The 14869-nt window shown below is 61.5% G+C and overlaps 2 protein-coding genes across 4 annotated transcripts; one reads left to right on the top strand and one right to left on the bottom strand.

The window, feature by feature from the left end:
- Nucleotides 1–199: 199 nt before the first annotated feature.
- Nucleotides 200–4609, top strand: CPLX3 (complexin 3). Its single transcript, XM_025984584.2, has 3 exons — nucleotides 200–491; nucleotides 1782–1869; nucleotides 3495–4609. Exons 1-3 carry the CDS (start codon nucleotides 328–330, stop codon nucleotides 3717–3719), a joined length of 477 nt encoding a protein of 158 aa, XP_025840369.1. The 5' UTR covers nucleotides 200–327; the 3' UTR covers nucleotides 3720–4609.
- A 3877-nt stretch (nucleotides 4610–8486) lies between these two features.
- ULK3 (unc-51 like kinase 3) lies at nucleotides 8487–14857 on the bottom strand. Of its 3 annotated transcripts, none has more exons than XM_072746042.1 (16): nucleotides 14690–14857; nucleotides 14227–14367; nucleotides 14026–14146; nucleotides 13431–13535; nucleotides 12603–12746; nucleotides 12333–12415; nucleotides 11680–11835; nucleotides 11431–11536; nucleotides 11206–11246; nucleotides 10875–10977; nucleotides 10685–10749; nucleotides 10521–10599; nucleotides 10397–10437; nucleotides 9996–10043; nucleotides 9724–9790; nucleotides 8487–9626 (listed from the first exon to the last, which is right to left on the bottom strand). In XM_072746042.1, exons 1-16 carry the CDS (start codon nucleotides 14789–14791, stop codon nucleotides 9610–9612), a joined length of 1419 nt encoding a protein of 472 aa, XP_072602143.1. In that variant the 5' UTR covers nucleotides 14792–14857; the 3' UTR covers nucleotides 8487–9609. The 3 variants fall into 3 exon arrangements, with proteins under 3 accessions (XP_072602143.1, XP_072602144.1, XP_072602145.1); XM_072746043.1 differs by having other exon boundaries at nucleotides 14227–14364; nucleotides 14690–14830; XM_072746044.1 differs by having other exon boundaries at nucleotides 14026–14169; nucleotides 14690–14796.
- Nucleotides 14858–14869: the final 12 nt, after the last annotated feature.

The raw sequence follows: 14869 nt of genomic DNA, 5'->3' as shown, positions 1-14869 counted from the left end.
CAGAGCTCCGGGCGCCTCCGTGCGCCCCCGTTCCCGGGAGACCCCACCCCCGCGGCCCTAATCCGCTGTCAGCGATGCCCAGGCGGAGCTTGGCGTGGAAGGAGGCACGTGGGGGAGGCGGGAGTGCGGAGCGGGCACGTGGTGCAGCCTCCTCAGCCCCGTGCATGCCCCCCGCCCCCCGTGAGGAGGGGTTTGGGGAGGCGGGGGCTGGAGGCTGGAGCGCGGGGCCCCGCCGGGCCGGCGGCAGGAGCTGTCCGCGAGCCCTAGTGCTGAAGTCGGTGCGGACGTGCCCGGCTCCCGGCGCCCGTGCCAGGGCCAGCGCGGACCATGGCGTTCATGGTGAAGACTATGGTGGGCGGCCAGCTGAAGAACCTCACCGGGAGCCTGGGGGGCGGCGAGGACAAGGGGGACGGGGACAAATCGGCCGCCGAAGCGCAGGGCATGAGCCGAGAAGAGTATGAGGAGTATCAGAAGCAACTGGTGGAAGAGAAGTGAGTGGGATCCCTTCCTGGCGCCGACGACCTTCCCCCGAACCCCCTCCAGCCACTTGACCCACCTCTAGGGCCGTTTCAGACACCAAATCCCCTTACCCTACTTTTCTAGATGCGGTAAGAGGCTGGGATGTGTTTTCTAGGCTGTCCCCACAGCTGCCCTATCTTAAACCCGGGACCCCATCCCAGCCTCGCACTATGGGCAGAAGGAGTGGGGGCAGGGGCAGTAGGGACCTGGGATGGGGTGGGGGCACGTGCATTTCTGACGAAACGAGTAATCCCTTAATCCGATCTGGTCCGTCTTCCAACTGGAGCTCCTCTGAGCCTGAGATTCTGAGAAAAGCGATGCAGCTGAGGCAGCTCAGAGTTAAGGAGACAGGTCTTGAGATGGGGCGCTCATAGATATTGAGGCTCAACATCGACTGTGTGCAGGCAGTGCTGGGGCCGAGAGGCATCTGAGGCTGCTTAGGTTCAGATCCAGTTTTGCTTTGTTTTATTTTGTTTAGCTGGGTGACTTTTGACCAGTTACTTAAACTAAACCTTTCTGTGCATCAGTTTCCTCCCCTGTAACACGGGGATGGCAACCATAAAACATGTCCTATATATTTTTTAAGATTAAATTATTTAACACATATAAACCACATAGCACAGTGCCTGGCACATGGTAAACCATTAAATATTAGCTATTATTTTGCTTAATCCTGATAATAGTTTTTTTTTTTTAAGATTTTATTTATTCATGAGAGACACACAGAGAGAGGCAGAGACACAGGCAGAGGGAAAAGCAGGCTCCATGCAGGAAGCCTGGTGTGGGACTCGATCCTGGGACTCCAGGATCACGACCTGGGCCAAAGGCAGGCACTAAACCGTTGAGCCACCCAGAGATCCCCCTGATAATAGTTTTGTGAGTGGCAAAGGAGGAAAATAAGTGATATATCAAAATGGTAGGGCAGCCAGGATGCAAAACCAAGTGTGTCCCGAGTACTTGCCCTCACACAACACAATCCGTCAGGAAGGGAAAAGACAGACGGGGTTGGAGGCCTCGAGGGACACATATTAGGGTCTGCAGAGCAAGCCACACTGGCTGACACTCCTGCCCCGATAGCCCAGTGTGGCAGGTGCAGAGATAACAAAGGGCCGTGATGATGGGGGGAGAGGCAGCAAAGCCTAACCGAGGTCCACCTCGGGATACGCAGAGACCCCTGCGTCCCTTCCCTCACAGACCCCACCCATTCTCTGGGCCCTTGAGATGACTGCGCCCCGGTGCCGCCCCCCCCCCCCCCCCTGCAGGATGGAGCGGGACGCGCAGTTCACGCAGAGGAAGGCTGAGCGGGCCACGCTGCGGAGCCACTTCCGAGATAAATATCGGCTGCCCAAGGTAAGCTTAGGAGCTGGGCTGGTAGGCACATGGGGACCTTGAGCATGGGGCTCCCCACTGTTTCTCCCCACTCTGGGCACCGCAACTCTTAGCTCCTGAAACTCATGGAGTTCTTGGTTGGACCTTTCCTTCCCTGACCCAGAGGGTAGGGCTTGGTGCTGAGGGGGGAAGCCCAGGCTTCCCATGACTGGTAGGTTTGTGTTTCTGGAGCCAGTTCAGACTCCTTCTCTCCCCCATGTGTCCCTCCCCCAACCCCTAGTCAGGCCCAGGCAGAAGTGGAAGGCAGTAGATTTTACCACAAGGGTGAGTACAGTCGAAGCTCCTGAATACCCAGGGAGAGGGGTGGTGTAGAGACTGCAGCACCCTCTGTGTGCCAGGCACTCGGCCTTCGTGCCTTTGTGTAACCCCTCAGTAGCGCTTCCAGGTAGCCGTTGCTCACACTACAAATCAGGAGACTGAGGCTCAGAGAGATTAAGGGACTTGAAAAGCCACACAGCCAGCTAGGGTTGGAGCTGGGGTCAGAGCTCAAGCCTGTGAATGCTGAACCTCAGTTTACTGCAGGACCTGTGGCTGCCTTCCAGGGCATGGAGTCTGTCTGCGGAGAGGAGAATGCCCCTTGGTTGGCCAGGCAGCCAGGAGGCTATCTTCCATAGGCAGTGCAGCACTACATGGGCATGTAAGTGTTGCCTAAGGAGGAAACTGAGGCACAGGCTATTCTCAGTGCCCAGAAGCTTCCACCTGAATTGCAAAACCAGACATTCGAACATCACATTCACTCATTCAGCAGGTGTTTCCTGATCCCCTGGCTGCCTCTGACTCTCCACAGGGCACCAGTCTTCTGAAAATCTCTCAGAGAGGGAAAACAAAAAACAAAAAACAGTCCAGAGAGCCTGGAAAGCTACTGAGTTAAAACTCAGCTAGGAATGGAGGCATTGCTCAAATGCCTGCACCGAGCATATTAAAAGACAACTCCTGCCATCAGGAAACTGAATCTAATAGAAGAGGGAAGACGTGGCTGTAACTGAGTAGGATATAAAGTGGAAAGTGCCAGGGTCCCCAAAGGGATAGAGAAGTGCAGTGGCAACCAGTAGGTGTTGGGCAGAGAGTTCAGATATTGGAATCCATGATGTAGGGTTTTCTTTTTTTAAGATTTTATTTATTTGAGAGAGAAAGTGCATGAGTGGAAAAGGCCTCAGTTTCCTTGTTTGTAAAATCGACAACAATACCTACCTCACAGGGTTATTTTGAATGTCAGCCATACGATAGGCACTTGATAAACGGTACCCATCACTATGACCAGTACACCTTCCAGAGTAGGTAATGATAGCCTATGACTTAGCTGACTGGGACAGTTTGACTTCTAAGCATTTTCATTTTGCTTTATTCACTATGCTAGTGTCTTCAGTATCTTAGAGCGAAGTTAAGTGGTATTAAAGTGCAAGGTGTCCATGTCCCAGTGTCAAAAGCTTGACCCTGGGATGTGGGGGTGGGGACTGAACTCCCTGGAACATGTGGCTCAAGAATCCTGGGGTCTGGAGCCCAGTCCAGGCCTCTTCCCTGTCCCTTCAACTCTGGGTCTTCCTGGACCTCCAGCCCCACTCCACCTCTCGCACTCTTCCCTTCAGAATGAGACAGATGAGAGCCAGATTCAGATGGCAGGTGGAGACGTGGAGCTGCCGCGGGAGCTGGCCAAGATGATTGAGGAGGACACAGAGGAGGAGGAGGAGAGGGCCTCCGTCCTTGGGCAGTTGGCCAGTCTCCCTGGCTTGGACATCGGCTCACTCAAGGACAAGGCCCAGACCACATTGGGAGACCTCAAGCAATCAGCTGAGAAGTGCCACGTCATGTGACTTCTTCACTGGGGGTTGCCCATTGGGGTGACCACAGGGCTGGGCCCACATGAGGGCTGAGAACATGTCTCAATGTTCAGGGACCCATACCCCATCTCAGTTTTATTTCCCCCTGTCCCCTGCTAGCTTGGGACCCTTCTCTTCCATGGCCCAAGCCTGCCTTCTGGTCTATCCCTTCCATTGGGGCCAAAAGTCCCCATTCCTCACCTTTTCCCTCAGGAACCAATCTCTCTACTCAGCCTGGAGAGGCCTCCTAAGATTGTAGGAATAGGCCCCTTTCCCTCTGCCCATGGCCCCAAGTTCGTGCGCACAGGAACACCCATTGAGAGACACACAGAGATATGGAAACCATAGCATGGGCAGAAGCATACGCCACAGATGAATCCTGGCACACACAGACACACGCACACAGGCCAGCCCCTCTAGACACCAACACTCAGATATGCTTAGAGAGGTCCTTAGGCAGACACCCTCAGTAGACAAGAGGCCCAGATTTGAGTCTCCACATTCACTCTCCTTGAAAGCCTCTGCTCTTTCTGGGTCTCACTGCATCATCTCTAAAATGAGAATGGACTAGGTAATTTCTAAGACTCTTTCTGGCTTGGCCTCTGGGCCCTCGGAGCCAACCCCCCACTCCTCCTTGGGCACGACAACAGCTGCAGCCGTAGCTGCCAGCGGCTGCCATTGTGCCGTGGGCTCTGGCTCGCGGGAGCTGAGCGGTGCTGTGTGAGGGGCCGAGTGCCAAGGATGAAGCTGGCACTGAAGTGGCTCCAGGCCTTCTCTGGACCCAGGCCCAGGCAATTTCTGTTCTGTTCCCGTAGAACTCTCTCTGGATTCCATAGCTGGATCTCCTCTGTGAGCTTCGTGAAAAATAAAAATTTGGAATGATGTACCGTCCTCCCACTTCTTATAAACCTCCAGGAACCGTGGGGTTCGCCACCCTCCTCACCTATAGCTTCATAGCAACGCCAGCCTCTATAAAATGCTCAAGCTCAACCCTCTCGGGGGCCCTGGGCAAGGGCGGGTCCCGGCACTGACCAAGTACCAAGTGCAGCCTGGGGCGGGATGGAACAGGTCTGGGCTTTGAGGAGGGTGTGGCAGCCAGCTGGGTGGGGGTGGGGGGTGGTTTCAAGGGCAAAGTTTCCATTAGGCCTCCCCTTGTAAAATAAGAACAAGAAACATAAAGCCTGTTCAGTAGGTAATGTGGGGAGAAACAGGCGGAGGGAGAGGAGAACAGGAGGATGGGGAATTCGGGGGGTGACGGCGGGACAGGCCGCCCGGGTATCTCCGGGGCCGGGCCGGGCCTCTGAGCGGCTCCCGGGCTGCCCCCCCCCATGAACCCCGCCGCCCTGACCTTCCCGGAGCTGGTGGAGACCAGGCTGGGGCCGCAGGCTGCCTGGGGGGCAAGGGCCTTCTCCTCAGCAGCAGGGCCCGCGTCAGCGCTCTCCCCCCGGGGCCCTTCCGCCTAATGGGATCCGACAGCCGCCTTTCCCCTCAGTGGTTTGCAGGACCCAGCGCGCACAGGCAGAGGGGCTGGCCGTGGGGGGCTGGGGTCACCCGTCGCCGAAGCCTCACATAGCGAGCGGGTGGGGGGCCCTGAGCCCCTTCACTGGGTTCCTCCCCGTGCCTGGGAACCCCAGGAAACCCTGACCTGCGTGTCCCTGAAACGGGGGCGGTGGGGGGCTCCCGGGCAAAAGGCAGCGGCTCTGGGGCCCGGGCCAGGGTGGGCACGGAGGACACGCCGAGGGGCCTCGAGCTCTGCTGGCCTCTCCCCGCCTCTTCCCTTCATCCTCCCCCCACCCCCCAGCTTCTCTGTCAGCCCGTCCTTCTCACTGGTGCCCTCCCGGTTTGTGCCTCATCCCTGGCCCCTACCTGCCCTGCACGGAACCCTCAGTGGGGGGCTCCTCCGTGCTGCCCCCCCAGGCCCTCTACTCTCTGTCCCCCCCTGGCCTAGGCACACAGCCACTTGGCCCGGGACTGGTCCACCCACCTGCTGTGATGTGAAGGCCACAGAGAGAGCCGCCGGCCCCCAAACTTCCCTTTTCAGAGCAATTAAAACCCTGCCATTGGGGCAGCGTAGCTTAGGGGAAGCCGGTTACCCACTGGGCCTCTCACTTCTCGCCTCTTGTCCTCCTCCCCTTCTCGCCTCTTGTCCTCCTCCCCTTCTCACCTCTTGTCCTCCTCCCCTTCTCGTGCTGGGCCGGCAGTCCGGCAGTCCGAGGGTACAGGTATTGAAGGGGGACGAGACAGCCCTGCGGCAGGGCCCCCGCCACCTTTCCTGGAAGAGAGGGACGACAGGTGGCCGGCCTGGGCCCCCAGCCCCACCCGACTCTCTGGCCCTGTAACACAGGCGATTTGGGGAAGACGGGTGACCCTTCCCCTAGTCCGGTTCCCTTCCTCCGCCCCCTTCCCACCCGCCCAGCTCAGGCCTGCTTCTCAGACAGAGCGGGGTACAGAGGGAACCAGTGACCTCTGGAGGCGGCAGGTCCCCAGGGAAGAGCTGGGAGGGTGATGGGGTTTGGAGTCCAGAGGACATCCCCTCCCCCCACTGGCCAGATGGGCCCCCCTCGGCCAGGGAGGCCAGCGCTGGGGACACCGGGGGAGCGTTTGCTTGCTGAGCCTGAGATGCGGGCGGGCCTGTTGGTCTGGGGTGGGGAGCCGTGTGAGGGGCGGCGGGGGGTGGGGGGGCAGCGGCACGGGACCTGCTGCCCTGCCCTGACCCCAGGCCTGCCCAGCACAGCCGGTCCCAGAACCCACGGGGCAAGGTGCGGGGAGAGCAAGGGAGCCGGGGTGGCCCGATCCGGGGGAGCCTTGGTGTGGAGGCCACTGCAGCCGTGATTAGCAGGAACCGTGCCTCGGGGTGTGTGTGTGTGTGTGTGTGTGTGTGTGTGAGCGTGGGCACTCCAGAGTGTCGGTCTGTCCAGGTGGGGCCTGCGCGGGTCTGTGAACCTGAACGTGGCTGTGGTAGTCCTGTGTGTCTGTCTGTTGCCTACGGCCTGTTAGTGTCTGTTAGTGGGATTTCTCGAGTGTGGGTACGAGTCACCCCAGAGAAAGCGATGTGCCCCCTCCCTCCCGTGATTGGGCCACTTCGCACGTGGGAGCAGGGACAGCAGCTGGCTTCTGGGAACACGGGGACAGGCGCTCTCCTAGATGACCTCCTGTGGGAACCACATCTTCCTACTTAGCTGGGCACAGGGACACCTCAGTCTGCTCCAGCAGCGGCCTGTCCGCTTCTCCCGGGGCCCTGGGGAGACAGAGGGACCCAGGCCAGGGGCTCCTGTAGCCCGGCCTCGTGCTGGCTCTGGGTTGGGGGGCTGAGTGGCAGCGGGAGGACAGGCTGGCTGGCGCACGCAGACGCCGGGCTGTGTCTGTCCCTCTTTGTGCACTTTTGAAGTGTTAAAGGTGAGAGTTTCCAACTCTCACTCTCAGGAGGAAATACATATTTTTTAAAAACCAGTTTAGGGCAGCCCGGGTGGCTCTGCGGCTTAGCGCCACCTTCGGTCCAGTGTGTGACCCCGGGGTCCCGGGATCGAGTCCCATGTCGGGCTCCTGCAGGGAGCCTGCTTCTCCCTCTGCCTGTGTCTCTGCCTCTCTCTGTATCTCTAATAAATAAATAAAATCCTGAAAAAATAAAAATAAAAACCAGTTTAGCTTATTTCCCATAGGTCTTTGCCATTCGAAGAGAATCCTGAAGCGCAAGTCCCACTTCGTCGGGCTGGGCTTCCTCCTTCCTCGGCAGGTGGCTCGGACACAGGACCAGCCACCTACACGTTCCGCCCGGGGAGGGCCCTTCCCCAGGGCCTCCTCCACTGGCCTCGGCCTCCCAGGCCTTTCCTGTACCTGGCTGGGCCTCTCCTCCCCACGGCCGCCCGCACGCAGCCTCAGGCTCTTGTCGGGCACAGCCCATCAGCTGGTACACATCAGCAGCGGGGTCTGCAGGCCAAGCCTCTGCCCCGGGATCCTTCTGTTTCACCCGCCTTTCGGCCCCATCCTCCCTCCTTCCCACTCTCCCTCCCACCCACCCACCCTGAGCCCATTCTCCCTCCTTTCCCTCATTTTTCTCACTCAGGCTTTCTTGTGCGGCCCACTGCTGGAGATTAAGTACATTCTTCTCCCTAAATCTGAAAATGAGATTTTGTTGAACTTAGGTCAGGCTCCTATACAGGGGGTCATTTAATCCTTACCAACCACTACAGACACCTCTTCATTTCCTGGAGAAACTAGCTCATCCATGGGTCCCAAGCTTCAAGGGCCAGCGGGCAGGGCCAAGAGCCTCGCCACGCCTCTGCCCACTGCTCCCCACTGCCCCCCGAAGGCCAGGCCGAGGCTTCCGGGAATCAGGTCCCAGCCGGTTTCCTTCCTGTAAAGGAAGCCCGTTCCTGCCTGCTCTGAAGGCCTAGGGAACTGCTGCCTTGTTTGCTGCCCCAGGGGATGGACTCCTGCTCCCCTCAGTCCCCAAAGATGCTCCTGAGTGCCGTTCCCATCGACACCTGGGAGGGGGAGGGCAGGCTGCCAGAAACTGCTTCAGCCCAGGGTCCTGGGGAGCTGGGCTTGAGCACTAGACCCCCGAGAGGATGCCCTTTCCCTGGGTCTGGCTCACTGCTCACTCACAAGGCCAGGGGGAGAGGGGATGGCGAGGCCAGGAGATCCTGTCTGGGGGCCTTCCCCTGCCCTCCCTCAGGTTCTCCAGCTTTTCCTGGGGCCCCTCCAGCCCAGTGAACAGCGGCTACCTCTCTTTTTTTCCCAGGGCAAGAAGAGAAGCACAACTTCAGAAAATAATTTAATAAACAACGAATTATATTCTTTACACCTAGCCTCCTGCAAGGAAGACACCTCTTGCCCCAAGGAGGCACTAAAGGGCACAAAGGTCAGAGATCACCAGCACCCTTGTGGACTTTTTTTAAAAAGAACCCCCAAAGAACTCCACGTGTATACATTTTTCTCCAGATTAAAGTCACTGCTGTCCTCTTAAAAGCCCACGTGGGGAGCTGAGGAGGTATTCACAGCCCCACTGTAGAGCTGGGGAGACTCAGTCCAGAAAAGGGGAAGGGACGTGCACAGGGTCACACACTGGAGTAGCAGCAAGGGCAGACCCAAAACCAGGTTTCCTGGGTTGCTAGCTCCTCTGCAGCCGGATGGGTCAGGCACCCCCATGCCTCCCCCTTCCAGGCCGGGACCAGCTCTGTGGCAAGTAGGGGCAAAGGCTAAAGGCTAAGGACTGCTCTCCTTGTGCTCCCCTGGGCCAGAGCGGGAACAAGAAGGCATGGCCAAGCCTTGGTCCCACCCCTGCAAAGTATATTATCTTCAGGTCTGAGGGATTGTCTTAAACTATCAAGAGGGCGGCAGGGGTCAGCTCCCAGGAAACCTGGTGAGCTCTGTGGGGTTGAGTGCCCAGTGCGGGGTGGATGGTCCCTGAGGGGTCTGGGGGTGCCCCATTCCAGTGCCAGGAGGGAGGGAGTTGTGGTAAGGGCTCCCGGAAAGGACAGGGTGGGCCCAGGGCACAGCTGCCTGCTGACAGAGAAGAGCCAGAGGAGAAGCACCCTGCAGAGGGCCCCCTGCCCTGTTCTCAGAGCAAGGCCAGGGGCTCGGGGCCCCCAAACTGACAGGCTCAGGATCCAGCAGTCACCAAATCACAGAAGTCACGCGGAGGAAAGCCTCCCAGAGTCCTGCTCCCCTTCCCCCACGGGCCAAGGCCCAGCGCTCCCCACCAGGGGACACAGGCCACCAGGCCACCTGGGAAGTGCCAAGTATCCTGGGGGGTTGTGTCTTAGAGCTGCCCATGCCTGAAGCCTGCTCTGTAGCTTTGCAGGGGGCCACAGGATCCTGGGCGTCGGTCCAGGTGTGTCTGCAGCGATGGCTGGCTTGTGGTCATCCGGTCATCCTTCCCGGGTCACTGCAGGGTGCACGCTGTGGGGAGGAAGGGGGAAAGCTAGCCTCAAGTCTCTGGCAGAGAGGCAGAATTTGGGGCTGCCCCCAGCCCTTCCGAGCCCAGGACAGGACTCACAGGTACGAACGGACTCGGACAGTCCCTCCTTGTCCAGGGTCTCGGCTGCCCAGCGAGACTCCCTCATCTGTGGGGCATACAGGCAGCCCAGGGGTGAGGGGCAGCCAGGCAGGCCTGGGCCCCACCGAGCAGCCCCTGAGTGAGTGACGGCCCGAGGGGAAAGGACAGAGAGGCGATGGGGAGACTCCGGGACAGGCGGGAGGGCGGGACAGGCCAGGGGCGCCGGGGCGGACAGCCGCAGGCAGACAGGGCCAGAACCCAGACGTGCCCACCTTGACCTGCTCCTTCAGGTATTCGGCTCGAGCCATGAGGTTCTGAACCTGCCACGGGAAGACATGAGGTTCTGAACCTGCCACGGGTGCGGGCTGGAGGGGCCTGAAAACTGCTTTCCTCCTCACTGCGGATGCCCTCCAGAACCCTCCAGCCGACCCGAGCTTCCTCCCCCTGAGCTCGGTCTCTGCTCCCTCCTCCAGGAGGCCGATGCCCCTGAAGCAGCGCGGCCCACTTTCCCAGACCCCTGGCACCCGAGCCCCTGAAGGAGCGCACAGGGCCACTGTGAGGTGTGACTCCCAGATGTGGAACACCCTGAGGGAAGCTGGGGAGGTCCCCCAACATGGGGGCAGGGGGAGAGGCAGGGAGGAAGCTTCCCGACCCTCCCAATCCCAGTGGGCACCTCGGTGTGAAGCAGCTCCCGCCTCCGGCCTGTGGGCTCCGCTACGAAGAGAGGGAGAGCACGCGGTGAGGGCTGGGCAGCCCGGGCTCGGGGTGACCACGGGGCGGCGACCACGGGGCCTCACCTGCCAGCAGCACCAGCAACTCCCCCAGGGCGCGCTGGTACAGGTCCAGGGCATCCTGCTCCCCACCAGCCTCCTCCTCCTATGGCCACAGACACACTGGGTCACTCAGGGTCATGCCCAGGACGCTTCCTGCCCCACCCGGATCCCTGGTACTGGATACAGACCTTGGCCATGGCAGCCGAAGCCACTTCCAGGGCCGCAAGGAGCCGAGGTTTGTCCCGGGCCATCTCTGGGGGGAGGGCAAAGGCTCCGGGTGAGGGGTGGCCTGGGTTTCATCTCAGGGAGCCTACCCCATGCTGCCGCCCCTCCTGCTGGAGGGAAAGGGCAGGGGCCGAGGCCAGGAACCAGGCCTACCTCTGAGCAGGTCTTGCGCAGAGGTCCCCTGCCTCAGCAGGGCCTGATTGGAGGACGAGACGATGGCTTTGAGCTCCTCAGCCCGGGACACGTACTGCCCCACCTGCAGACGGTGAGAGGCCGAGGAGAGGCTGTCCCCCCAGCCCCACCCCCACCTCACCCGCACCCACCTCCCTCCATATCCCTGGTGGCTGCCCCAAGCTGTGACGTCCGGGGGCTGCGGCGGTGGGCCTGGGCCTCCCTGGGAGAGCCTGCCTCTCAGCTGCAGGAGAGCCAGGCTGCGGAGATCCCGGGATGGCGCCCGTTTCCTTTGGGAAACGCCCTCACCCACCTTTGCCTTGATTGCCTCCTTCCGCTGGGCATCCACTTCGTCTGCAGAGAGCAGGGGTTATGTGAGGAGTGCCCCGCCGCGCCCCAAATCCTCTGGAATCCTCAAAAGGACCCAGTGTCACGTTTACCCTCCACAAAATCCTGGGGGACAGGGGGGCTGCCTCTGGCGCCCACCCGGTGCAGCCACGGCCGCCCTACCACTGCTGACCCTGCCCTGTGTACTCACAGTGCAGCGCGGGCACGAAGAAGTCCAGGGCTTTGCAGTAGAGCGATAAGGCGGCAGCGGCGTCCCCGTCCTGGTCCTTCTTCACAGCCTGCACCACCAGGGCGGTCTGGGGGACAGGAAGATCAGGAGTCAGGCCACCCCCATGCTCACCATGAACACAGAAGGGCAGATCCTCCGTTCACCGCCTAACGGGGCTGCTGAGCGCCCAACCCCTGCCCTCATCACACCCCGTCCCGCTGGCCTGCGTACTGCTCGTGCCAGGCTCTCCCCACTGGGCATGTGCTCCAGGTCCACCCAGGGGTGGGCAAAGAAGTCCTGGAAGGAGATGCGACGGTTGGGATCCCGCTCCAGGAGCCGCTGCAACAGGTCCCGGCAGTCTCGGGAGAGTGGGGGCCGTAGAGGGAGCTGCGGGGTGGGGAGACCCATCATGCGGGGCTCTAGCACCTCAGCCCCCAGCCCGCGCCCCTGTCAGGATCCCCTGATCTGGGGACGCCCCAGAGGTCCACCTGTGCAGGTGGAGAACTCGAGCCTCGGGAAGAACAGTGACAGGACGAGGTGATGGAGCCGGTGGAGGGCCACACCCTCACCAGAAGCCTTGGTGTCCCAGAACCCTGGTTATGGGTCCTTCTCCCCTCCCTAGATCACTCCTGGGAAAGCTGGGCCTGGCCTGCTCTGCTCTTCTCCCCCAGGGACCCGCACAATTATTGGGGGACGGGGAGGGTAGGCCCTCTGCTCCCTGCCGTGAGCCGGTCTGGGCTCCCAGAACCCTAAGCCTCCACCTCCCCTCTGGAGCTTGTCCCCACACACAGGGCCGCCCGGAGCCCATGCCCCGGGCTGTGCAGGTGGCAGTGAGGGCTCTAATCTCAGGGCCGGGCAGGTTGCCAAGGCCCTCCAACACGTACCTCGATCACCCGGTTGCTCCGGATCTTCTCTTCCAGCTCCGTGAATGACCTGGAGGCAAAGGGGGGCTGCCCGAAGAGGGCTTCTGTGGAAGGGAGGCAGAGGGCAGGCTGGGGGGGGACAGGGTCAAGCCTGGCCCGGCCCACTCCTGGGGGTGGTGGGGGGACCCGCAGGGTCACGTGGGTTAGCACCCTTCAGGAGTGGCCCGGTGAGGCCTTCCCTGAGGATACGCGGTGGAGGCCCCAGGTTGGGGCCAGGGCCAGGGCTCTCACCATACAGGATGACCCCCACGGACCACAGGTCCACCCGGGCGTCGTACTGCCGCTGACACACCATCTCGGGGGCCATATAGAGGGGGGAGCCACGGAGCACATGCTTCTCGTCCCAGGGAGACATGTGCTGTGCAAAGCCAAAGTCTGCGGGCAAGAGGCCAGGCAGCAGGGCCCCAATTCTAGCTGCTGCCGCTCCTGCCCCTAAAGCCTCCCCTGGGTCCAGGGCAGGGCTCCTCCCCACCTGTAGGCTCACCAGGATCAAGCCTACTCTGTAGCCTCTGCTCACACCCCTTCTCTCCAGATTAGCCTAGAACACCCTCCTACACCTTCCTCTGGGAGCTGGAACAAATTCCACCCACCCCGCACAGCCCTCTTGGGGATCTTTTTCCAGGAAGGCCACCCTGATTGCCCTAGCTATGAGGCTAGGGCCCAGTAGGGCCTAGAAGATGAGAGTTTACCTTGCTTTCTGGCCTCCCAGGCTCAAGTCCATTCTTCTCCAAGTCCCGTCAGGGGCCACAGCCACCTCCTCCCCCACCTCCCACCCTCCGGCACTGCCAGACTGAGCCCATCCTGTTGTCACACATGGAGTCTCGACCCTGACCCGAGACTGAGGCCTGACCCCGTCCAGTGCACTCCTGGAGTCACGTGTGGGGAGCCCGAGAGATGTCCTGCCTTTTGGTGGTGGGGCCCATCTCTGCATCTCCCAGCCCATCACTGTTTGATGACTCAACAGAGGGTGCCATGAGAACAGGGGCTGCTGAGCGAGCCCAGGCAGAGGGAAGCCTCTGCCACCCTCCAAACCTCATCCCTGCTGTTCCAGACTCACACCTGCCAGTTTAAGGTGGGGCTTCTCCAAGGAGCTCAGCAGAATGTTCTGTGGCTTCAGATCCAGGTGAGAGATATTCTGTTCATGCAGGAACTGCAGGGCACTAGCTGGGGAACAAGGCCCACCCAGAGAAACAGGTCAGAGGAGCCCACACTCCCCTGCCTCTCGCCCCTCCCCCCAGCCTTCCATCTGCCCCTTCAAGCCTGCCCAGCCTGACCTTGGCTCTTTAACACTTAAGGATCAGGTTCCTGCCACTTCTAAGAATTTGCCCCCCAGCACCCTGGACTCCTGCATGTCCCCTCCCTCTCCTAGGAGCCTCCCCAGCTCTTGGGGTCTCATCGTTTTCCTTAGCCTACTTGAGTCTACCCCCGGGGCCCTGGGACATGCTAGAGTTCCTTATGGAAACCTGGATTCCCCCCACAGGAGGTGGGGGGGGGCTTCTCTCTCCACCTCTCCTGGCATCCCGAGGCCAGGGATAGGCACACGGGAAAGACGGGCCCTAACCGTCCAAGCTGAGACAGAGACAAGTGCCAGGGATCAAGGCCGGTTGGGGCAGGGGTCACAAGAAGGGGTGTCGGGCGGGGTCAGAGGCTTTACCCAACTGCTGCATGAAGACGCGAGCCACCTTCTCGGGCAGAATCCTGCGGGTGTGGATGAAGCGGGACAGGTCGCCCCCTGCGCAGAACTCCATGATGAGGTAGATGTGGTCGCTGTCCCACTGCGGCGACAGGCAGACGGCAGCTGGGAGGGAGCGTCCCTCCAGCGCCCTGTGGGGGCCGCCCCACCCCGGGCCCGCACCTGGAAGTCTCTGAGCTGCACGATGTGCGGGTGTCGAATGCCCTTGAGGATCTCGATCTCCGTCAGGAGGTTCTCCACCGAGGCCTTGTTCAGGCTCTTCTTGGCCACGCACTTTATGGCTACGACCTCGCGGGTGTCCTTCTGGGGCGGCAGATCCGAGGGCTCGGGGCGCAGCCGGTGCCCCCCCCCCCCCCCGGCCTGCGGGCTCCCAGTCCGGGTCTCAGGCCCGCGGGCACCGGCTTCGGGAATCCCCGCCTCCGCACCGAGCTGCGCCCCGGGGGCCCCTCCGCGGCGGCCTTCTGGAACCGCGGCCCAGCCTCCTCCCAGCGCCGCGTCCGCCCGCTGCCGCGCCCGCTCCTCGGCCGCTCGCGGGGCTCCCAGGCCTCCGCCCGCCTCCCGACACACCGGGCTGTGCGGCCGCGTGCAGCCCCGGCGCGGCCCCCGCGCCCCCCGCGCCGCCCACCTTGGCGTAGGCCTTGTACACGGTGGCGTACGTGCCGCTGCCCAGGCGCTCGGTGAGGATGAAGCCGTCCAGCCGCGGGGGCCCCCAGCCGGGCCCCGCCATCCCCGCGCCCCGCGCCCCGCGCCCCGCGCCCCGCGCCCCCACCCCGCGCCCGCCGCTTCCGGCCGCCCCGCGTCCCGG

This window comes from Vulpes vulpes, unplaced genomic scaffold, assembly GCF_048418805.1.
Source record: "Vulpes vulpes isolate BD-2025 unplaced genomic scaffold, VulVul3 u000000678, whole genome shotgun sequence".
Classification (NCBI taxonomy): domain Eukaryota; kingdom Metazoa; phylum Chordata; class Mammalia; order Carnivora; family Canidae; genus Vulpes; species Vulpes vulpes.
This window is presented reverse-complemented; position numbering and strand designations above follow the sequence as displayed.

Bases quoted from the DNA above. Each gene is read 5' to 3' on its own strand.
- ULK3 (XM_072746042.1), bottom strand. From the start codon at position 14,791: ATGGCGGGGCCCGGCTGGGGGCCCCCGCGGCTGGACGGCTTCATCCTC. The intron at 12,747-13,430 runs GTGTGAGTCTGG...TCTTGCCCGCAG, and splicing joins GCCCCACCTTAAACTGGCAG to ACTTTGGCTTTGCACAGCAC. The intron at 10,044-10,396 runs GTGCCCACTGGG...TTCCCGTGGCAG, and splicing joins GGGAGCTGCTTCACACCGAG to GTTCAGAACCTCATGGCTCG.
- CPLX3 (XM_025984584.2), top strand. From the start codon at position 328: ATGGCGTTCATGGTGAAGACTATGGTGGGCGGCCAGCTGAAGAACCTC. The intron at 492-1,781 runs GTGAGTGGGATC...CCCCCCCTGCAG, and splicing joins AAGCAACTGGTGGAAGAGAA to GATGGAGCGGGACGCGCAGT. The intron at 1,870-3,494 runs GTAAGCTTAGGA...TCTTCCCTTCAG, and splicing joins ATAAATATCGGCTGCCCAAG to AATGAGACAGATGAGAGCCA.